General features: G+C 24.9%; 1 protein-coding gene across 1 annotated transcript; it reads right to left on the bottom strand.

Moving 5' to 3' along the window:
* Positions 1-2,731: 2,731 nt before the first annotated feature.
* Positions 2,732-7,970, bottom strand: LOC101495866 (alpha carbonic anhydrase 7-like). Its single transcript, XM_004515868.4, has 7 exons — positions 7,758-7,970; positions 7,453-7,670; positions 4,026-4,132; positions 3,641-3,755; positions 3,384-3,548; positions 3,157-3,210; positions 2,732-3,004 (listed from the first exon to the last, which is right to left on the bottom strand). Exons 1-7 carry the CDS (start codon positions 7,855-7,857, stop codon positions 2,924-2,926), a joined length of 840 nt encoding a protein of 279 aa, XP_004515925.1. The 5' UTR covers positions 7,858-7,970; the 3' UTR covers positions 2,732-2,923.
* Positions 7,971-9,879: the final 1,909 nt, after the last annotated feature.

The raw sequence follows: 9,879 nt of genomic DNA, 5'->3' as shown, positions 1-9,879 counted from the left end.
AATTTGAAGTATTTGTCTAGGTGTATATCTAGATTATTATGCGTCTGCCTTGGCCATGCATTCATCTCTGGATGCTGCGAAGTTAGCCATAGCTAAAGCAGTAAGTGGGGTAGGTTTGAGTAGGGATGGGAAAGAAAAACCAAAAATCAAACTATTTTAAAGAATTGAATCAATCCGCTTTTGAAGTGAACCCGTACATAAAATTGAGAACCAAATTTATTTTAAAATCAGTTTTTTTTAATGAAACAGTTTTTAAAGAGTAGAGTTGAAGTATAATTAAATTGTAATCATAACTTAGTTTTAATTCTAATAAACCCATCAAATGTTCAGAAGTCAAGATCAATGTCTTAAAAATGAAATGAAATCATGATCGTCGTTGCCACCTGTCGTCACCACGAATAACAACAACACTCACTCTTCTCTCTTCGCGCCACACTTCTCTCTTCATGCGACAAGATTTTGTGCCCTCCGTTGTTTGTCGTGTTTGCGCCCTCCATCTTCTGTCGTGTCCGCTCAAGTATTCATCCATCTCCATCTTACCATTTTCATGTTCATTTAGGTTTTCGCTATTTTACTATTTTGGTTCATCTTTGTTATTTTGCTCGTTGATTTTGCTAGTTTGATACTCTTTTAAGACGAATTCATGCTTTTACCATCCAAAACTTTTGAAATGAAAAACTAGTTATGTGTTGAAAATTTGATTTCATGCATTTTATTCCTACCATGATTGGTACTCTACTTTTGATTACTTTGCTGCATTTTTTGAGATTTTGTGTAGTTTGACTTTGTTTATCTCTATATTTTAAAGTTATAAATTGATAATTGTCTAAACTTTATATTCATACTTGCCGAGTTTTTTCTTTATATTTGTATTCATGTTTACTGAATTTTTTATCTGTATTTATAAAATCAATAGCATTGGGGTTTTGTTCTACTATGAATTAAGAATAAGTTCGATCTTTATAATACATTTGTACTTTTCAAGATTGGTATCGTTTGCTATTTCTTTTTGTTGATTCTCTTTTCAATCTAATAGTGCTGACATTTTGCATTATATATAAAAAATTATGGTAATATCATAACATGTAAAGAGATAAGCTAATGTTAAAAAGCAGGGTGTTTAAAACAAAAACACAAGAATGTTTGGCTTTTATATTTGGATCATAGAACATGACAACTAACTTGGACAAAAACATCTAATTTTTGTAAAACTTAAATGTTACTAGTTAATTATTATTACTTATTGAAGCTGTATTGTTTTTTCTGTCAAAGTTTTTACATTTGAAATCCCTTTAAAATTGAGGATTGTATTGTATTTCAAATGATCCACAAGAGACAATAGATTGTGAAACAAATGAGATTATTAGGGTAAAAAAATAAAGAATGAGCTTTATCAAAAACATTTATAATCCAAGTTCTAATTAGAGAGTTATCATTTGAGAAAGATTGAACTCTCTCAACAAATATTATTCTATTTACACATCATTAGAGGTCGAATCCACAACTACATATTTAAGGAACGAAATCATCTATTATTTATGTCACAATGTATTGATAATAACTTTATTTGTGATATGTTATAACTCAATGATTACTTTCTATTAACAACCTAAATCCTTTCTATTAACAACAACCTTAAGAGGTCATCGAATTTTTTCTCATTAGTTACAAAAATTAGTTGCAACTTAAACATTAGTTAAGAGTCTGTTAACAAGTACTATTTATATTCTTTATTATACGAAGATTTATGTTCATTTTATGGGTTAATGTTTATAAAATAATATTTATATTTAAATATGTTAAACTATTTTTTTTTCATATTTCAAAATAAAATAGTAGTACCAATAAATGATATGTTTGAAAAAGAAATACATATATAATAAATTAAAAGAGTGTGCATATTTATAGACAATTTTTTTTTTTCAACAAATGCTTATAATTAAAAACATTAGTTAATAATTTAAACTCTATAAATAGAGCACGATGAGTTCATTTTACACAATATATTTTTCATCTACTTCAATATGTCAACATGAATTCTCAAATCATGAGAAGTTGAATACAACTCAATAACTAACAAAGGTTATCTATCAAATAAACAAGTTGGTAAAATATGCTAATTTAACTGAAAAACAAATATGGTAAGCAAGAAACTACTAGTACAAACACTAAAAGATCAAGATAAGAGATTACTTTCTATCAACAACCTAAATGTTTTCTATTAACAACAACTCTAATGCTTTCTATTAACAACAACTAAGTGATATGTTATGTGATATGTTATGTTTATACTTTAGGGTTATGTGTTGGGTTTAATGGTAGGTGGTTAAGGCAGACATCAACTATAAAATATTTGACCTCGCACCCTCAGACTTTATGTTAAGTTGTGGTCTTAAAATCTCTTGTGATCTTAAAATATTTGATTTGTTGTTGCTCTCGCACCCTCAAACTCTCCAACATTACGTTCTATTGTCTTACATAGTAATTAATATTATGCACTTGGTGCTCATTTATTAGTCATTGACCTCCAACTAATGGCGAACATGACAATTCACCGTGATTTAAAAAAGCTACAGTTCCAACTCAACATGCGTTCATCATTTCCCCAACACCTAAACATGCAAAGAGACGTAATTGACACGCTTTAAACAAGAGGTTTATGATTCAAACTTTAAAAGCTAACATATAACTGTTAAAATTACTAACATTTACTTAATAAAGGGAGACAAAATAACCTTAGAAGTAATTGTAATCATATATGTGCTTCTAATCGAACCAACATTAGTATACAAAATGAATGTGGAAAAAGGAGAATATATATCATAAAACAATATGCTTGAAATATAACAAGACTATCTATAGGAACAAGGAAATAAAAAATTGTATATCATCATATTGCTGCAAAAAAATGACATGGTAAAATTCATTCCTTCCTTTTTGGGCCATAGAGTTGTATTTCTCTTCTATTCAGGAATTGTACAGGTCTGGCATTCTTCTCTGCATGCTGCCATAGAGTGATCCAAAAGTAAGTAATAATTAATTTTAATTAGATGGTTCAAGCTGGTTTCCAAATTAAAATTGCTCAATGTTTTTTTAATTTAGTTTTGATTTATATGTTCAATAATTTGGTACAACAGAACAAATTAGAATACTTACATCGTGGACAGCCTCTCTTAGTAACTCCATTTGGTCTCTTGACACTCTTCTTATCTGATAATCATCATGCAAGTTTCAAGGTTCACCCAATACAAAATAATTTTAATTCTCCATTTTCACAAAAGTTGACAAGTCATAAGGTGGTAGTTTTAGTGGTGGAGAAAATTTTAAAAATTGTATATTATATTTTTGGATTTAGAAATAAAATGGTGAATCAATAATAGTACCTTTTTATTAATAGTCCAAATGACACCTTCAGTGCAAGGAGGGACAGTGAGGGAGCCTCTATATCTGTAGTACTTCTTGCTACCAAACTTGATATCTGATGGATCAATCACCCCAATGCTCCTTTCTGCTTCATTATCTATCATGCTTTTTATGTATTTTGATAACTGAAACCGTTGCAAGTATAATTATTCATGTATCTTAATTATTTTTATTTTTTTTGGTTTGGACCATCAAATAAAATAAAGTTAATTATTACCTTGGTAAGAACAGGATCAGGTCGACCAATCTTATATAAAAGCCCAATAACAGCTATCTTGCTCTTCCCGTTTATTTTTGGGCTTTCATGAACCATGTGTAGCTCCATATCATATCTAATAGTTTAATACAAAAAATATGAAAAAATTTAATTTTTGAATTTCTACCTATTAAAATAATATTGTTGGCCCAATTGTAGTGTATATAAAATTTGCTTAGTTTAATAAAATTTGATAATGATATCATATAATAATTTTATTTTTTTTTGAAATGTTTATACAAATTTGAAAATATTAAGATATAATTAGAATTTGAAACACATTTGTTCACTTGTGGACAAAAAAGTAAAATCAAGTGAAAAAATATGATTGTGAAATAAGACAGACCTCCTGCCATTGATGGTGTGTTCAGAAGGTGAGTGCCAGTGGCATTGATGAAGAAAAAACTCTGTGCCATTGATATTTATTGATCCTGCATCTCCCTCCCATTTCACCTGCATCATTTATAAAGAGATTATAGATTTTAATAGTGTTTCTCAAAAGAATAAAATCATAAGACAAAAAATTTATGCTTTTTAGTAGTCATCAAGCAATTGTCATAATTATTTTTCAAAAAAATAAAACCTACAGTCATAATTATGTTGTTTTGTAAAAATTATAGACATAACTATGTGAGGTGCTATATTATCATCAACTATATTTGTATAAGAAAATAAGAAAAATGTAAACCAAAACAAAAGAAAATAAGAAAATGAATAAAATTACACTTATATAATATTTAGATATTCGTTTAATAAATTTGTATAGGATATATGTATATGTACAACATTGTATCCAATATTGTATAAAGTAAAGATTATTATCATGAAAAAAAAAAAGAAAGGATTATTTATTATTCATTTTTTTCCTTGTTAATTATTGCACACTTTCTTAGTTTCTCATGTGACAAGGAAAAAATAGATTATAGAAAAGTAAAGTTAAGGAGAAAACAATAATAATCTAACTAATATATTGATATTTTCTTATAAAAAAAAAACCAACTTGGAGAAATACTAGTTGTCGTTAAGTTGACTGGTGTGTATGTCCTGGTGGTTGCACTAAAGGGTGTGTAGCAGGGGAAATGCTCCTCGTTGGATCAATTTTATTATGTTGCATATATGAAGGATTTATTTTGTTTCCTCATTAATTTTTTTGAGCAAATGAAGGTGGGTTGTTCTATTTTGTTTCACCCTAGACTTTATTTTATAGTAAAGGTTGGAGTACTCTTTATACTTATTTCATTAAATTTTTGTTTACAAATAAATTGAGAGTAAAACTAGAAAAAATAATAATAAATGTTACACTGAATATTGATTTGAAACAATTTTGTTATTGTTAAAGTGATATTAATTTTAAAAGAGAGATAATAATTAATTGATTATTTTATATATATTAAAAAATATATATAAATAAAAAAGAGATAATAATACTTTTACAAATTATACTTTTTAGTATTAATACATTATCAATGTCATAAATTTATAATAAAAATATTATATTAAAAATTATTAGTGCATGAAAAATATCATAAATGCATAGTATTGGTACATTATCGGGGGTTTAAGATGCTTATATCCTCTTTTTATTTTTTTATTCCTCAAATGTCCTACTCTGAAACAATATTCCCTGAATGCCCTACTTTTTCGTTCCTTCAGGAAATCGTTCCCTGGGGAAACGACCTCCTGAAGAGGAAATTTTATTATGCTAATAGGGGGTCGTTTCCTGGGGAAGCGACCTCCCACTGGGTTGGTTTTTTTTTTTTTTGTTATATTTTAAAGTTAGTTTATTATTAGAATTATTAATTTAATTATTTAAAAAATAAAATACTAATATTAAATTACAATAAAGTATAGTAATAAATTATAAATAAAACTTATATTTTAATTATTATTATTATTATTATTATCATTATTATTATTATTATTATTATTATTATTATTATAGGTATAATTAAAAATTATTATAATTGAAGTGATTAAATAAATAAATTAAATGATAATAAAAATTAAATAATGATAACAATTAAATGAAAAGAAATTTATATTGATAACATGAAAATAAAATGAAATACATTAAATTATTAATTTAATTATTTAAAAAATAAAAATACTAATAATTAATTAAAAATACGTTAATAATTAATTATTAATAAATGTTATATTTTAATTATTGTTATTATTATAATAAATAACTATTATACTTTTAATTAAAAATTATTATAATTAAAATGATTAAATATATATATATATATATTATAAATTTAAAAAAAAAATAAACTAAACGATATTAAAAATTAAATAATAATAACAATTAAATAATATTAGTATTTTATTTTTTAAATAATTAAATTAATAATTCTAATAATAAACTAACTTTAAAATATAACAAAAAAAAAAAAAACAACCCAGTGGGAGGTCGCTTCCCCAGGAAACGACCCCTATTAGCATTAAAAAATTTCCTCTTCAGGAGGTCGCTTCCCCAGGGAACGACTTCCTGAAGGAACGAAAAAGTAGGACATTCAGGGAATATTGTTTCAGAGTAGGGCATTTGAGAAAAAAAAAAAAAAAAAAAAAGAAGGATATAAGCATCTTTTTCCCCATTATCGGTGCATTAAAAATTTAAATAATTATTTATTTTTGAATAATTTTTTTACAATTGAGTCTATTAGTATGGGAGAGGGGAGTAACCATTACTATTACAACAAGGTTAATAATACTATCTTCTATTGGTTTATTATTTTTTTTTGGCCTAATCGAAAGTTTATAGGACAAATGTTTTGTTAATTGATATTTTTTATATAAATTTTTTAAATTCATTTTTCTTGAAAAATAGATAAAATCAAAACTTTCTTTATCCTTAAATCAGTTTTTATTAAAAAATAATCAAAATTTTATATCACAAAGAAAATCTTTTTTGAAAAGAAGATGAAAAGACAAATTTAAAAAAATAGATTTATATTCTATTTAATCTATAAGATTTTAAAAAAAAAAATTATTATAAAAAATTATTTTTTAAGACATGTTTAACTATATAATTTTGATTGCATTCAAAATATAAATTGAGACTAATAATTGAAATTGATAATTATCGTTGTTAGCATTATGTTACCGTTATGATAGCTTATTTTTGACAAAACCGTGTCTGCTAGGTAGTAGCTACACGGTAATGTTCACGCAACCAAGCTGTCATAAGGATATCATTGTCTATAATTTTTGTTTAGAAAGAAGTTGACTATTTACTACTCCCCTATTTCGATTATAATAATTTAAAAAAAAAATAGAAAAAATATTTTACCAAATTTTAATTAATGGTAATAATTTAAAAGTTGTTTATATAATAATTATTGAAATATAGAATAAAAAATAAATAATTAAAGTTGAATGTAAAATTATAAACAACATTCATTTAAAAACAGTTTTTGTTTGTTAAAATAATACTCATTATCATAGAAAAGAGTACTAACTAATAGTGATTCCCTAAACATAGAACCTTTCTTATCGATCAAATAATAAAAATTAAAAAATTAATATTAGTATTAAACTTATTGTCAATTCAGAGGTAAGTTAGTAAACAATAATTAACATGTTTGAAAATTCAAAAAGAATCTTTGAGCGGAGATATATAATTTTAAAACAAGAATAAATCATTATTTCATTCCATCATTTAAAAAATGAATAAAAGCAATTTTATGTTGTGGAGTAGAGAGGAATAACTAAAGATGCTTTAATTAAGCATAAAATGGAAACCATAGATGTGATTTTCTGGATTAATTTACCTCAATATCATGACCTCTGTTTTTGATAGTAGCATTTTGTGGCTTGTAGTATTTCTTTAGCTTTCCTAAGTTTGTCACAATCCTCACTCTATGGCTTGACAAATCAATTGGAGATTGCAATTTCCCATTTTTACATGATGCCCATTCTTTTTTCAGTTCTCCCCAACGTGAAGGACCCTTTTTGCTCTCTTTTATGTAATCAAACTCACTTTCATCCTCTACACAAACACATAAATCAAATGACTCAAATCATATTATGAAATAAATATTCAAAGATGGAGGAAAAATCATTGGATCTTGCTTACCAACTTCTTGTGCTATGGTCAATGTTGTTGAATGGATTAGGATAGTTACTAGTATTAGTAGATTTGGAAGGAACATTGTGAGGATTCTTTGGTGCTTCATGTTGATTTGAGGCAAAAGGGGTGGAAGATTACTAGATTAGGACTTGAAAAGTTTGAATAAATAAAGTAGAAGATGGTGGAGGAGGGTGATTCTATTGATGGAAGAGAACTAGAGAAGGGTATTTAATAGAGGGAAGGTAGTGGTAACTTGGTAATTATGCATCTATATTTTATCATTTGATGGTAGAAAGTTCTTAGAAGATTTGGTGAGAAAAAGTGAAACTTCCTAGTAGTTAACCCTATTTGAATCCTTTTATGTCCTCCATTTGTTTTTATATTTTTATTCTTCTATTTGTACATTATGGATGTGTGAACACAAAATAAATAAATAAACATAAAAAGAAACTTCATACTCATTAAAAATTTGTAAATCTTATTTAGAGATTCTTTATCTTATTTATTTTTAATATTTATATATTTTATCCATTTTCAGTTTAGATATTTTATGAATAAAATTATCTTTTTAAAAAAAAAAATAATGTTAATGTGTCTATGACATATTAGCAATCTCATTATCTTTTCAATTATTTTTTCAACATAATTTTTGTAAAACTAAATTATTATGATCTTTTTTTAAACGATAACCATCTTTATTTCTTTTTTCTTCTCATCTTCAACCTAGAAATTAAAATTACCCAAAAGAAATAATCAAAGATTCAATTGAATAATTCTAACAACACTCACTTTCAATAACCAACATCTTCATCACAAAAACCCATAATTTCCTAAATTAAAACCCATAAATCTCAATATAATACCCATAAATCAAGATGTAGAATTACTCATTTTCTTTTATCCATCTCTCCATTTTACTGGACTATATATATTTGATAAAATTAATTGATAGCTGATAGTTTATAACTTATGGCTTATAAATGTCAATTTAATTTAATGTTTATCAAATTAGTGGTACAATTGATTTAAAAGTGTAAAATAACATAAATAGACATTTTTAAAATTAACGCTTAAAATATTTTAATAATAGTAACTTAAAATTTATTTTTTATTAATTTAAAATTTATCAATCTAATAAATTTTTATTTATTTATCGGTTCATTTGTTTTAATTTAAATTTAAAAACTAATCAATTATTCACTTTAAAATTAGAACAAATAAATTATTTATTATTCAAATGATTTTTTATTTAGTTAGTTTATTTATTTTAAATAATAATAAATTAATTAATTTGAATTATTTACTGTAATTTATTAAAATTATTTTAAATTTTTATTTTAAATTATAATAAATAAATTATAAAGAGTAAAAAAATTAGTTACAATAATAAAGCTAAAATTAGAAAGAAAAAAAATATAAACTCATAAACTACTTGAATTAGCTTATAAAAAACGCAATAAACTATAAACTCATAAATAAATACTATTAAACAAAACTTATAGTTTATAAACTATAAGACATAAGCTCATTTTTTGATATCACCAAATAGAGTCTTATACTCACAAGTTCGCTTTTTTATAATTTTCTGTGTTTCACCTACTATATCTTCTTATTTATAAGAAAAAATAGATCAACAAAAATTAATGTATTTGATCTAAAATTTAAAATAAATATATTAATTTTTATGGACCTACTTTTTTATATAAATAAAAACATAACATTTTATTTTTCATTGAGATGAAGATGAGGAAGCGAAACAAAAAAGTGTTGGTTATAATGATAGGAAAGAGATGTTGGTTCAACCATAGGGATTCGCCAACATGGTTACCAAAATTGAATATATGATACAATTTAATTAGTAATCATAATCATATTAACAAATTTTAGTTAATTTTAAGTTAATACTTGAAGTAGTAATGTCAATTTATAAGGAATGGGGTTTGAATTGTAAATTCACCTATTTAAAATTTTCTGTTAAAAACTTAAGAAAATAACTCAAGATTGATATTGGTTGTGAAAACGGAGAACGTTCTTGATTTTGGAAACGGAGAACGTTCTTGGTTAGTTAAAATCAACAATTTTACTTATCTATTTAACTTGATAATCAAAATGACTGAAGTAAATAGAG

This window comes from Cicer arietinum, chromosome 4 (genome assembly GCF_000331145.2).
Source record: "Cicer arietinum cultivar CDC Frontier isolate Library 1 chromosome 4, Cicar.CDCFrontier_v2.0, whole genome shotgun sequence".
NCBI classification, from domain to species: domain Eukaryota; kingdom Viridiplantae; phylum Streptophyta; class Magnoliopsida; order Fabales; family Fabaceae; genus Cicer; species Cicer arietinum.
Note: the sequence above shows the minus strand (reverse complement) of the source record. Positions and strands in the feature narration are given on the sequence as shown.

What these genes read in the sequence shown, in the direction of transcription:
- LOC101495866 (XM_004515868.4), bottom strand. Translation starts at nt 7,857, where the DNA reads ATGAAGCACCAAAGAATCCTCACAATGTTCCTTCCAAATCTACTAATA. An exon ending in CACACCATCAATGGCAGGAG is followed by an intron (nt 3,756 to 4,025) that starts GTCTGTCTTATT and finishes TTAAACTATTAG; the next exon opens with ATATGATATGGAGCTACACA. An exon ending in CTGATCCTGTTCTTACCAAG is followed by an intron (nt 3,549 to 3,640) that starts GTAATAATTAAC and finishes CAACGGTTTCAG; the next exon opens with TTATCAAAATACATAAAAAG.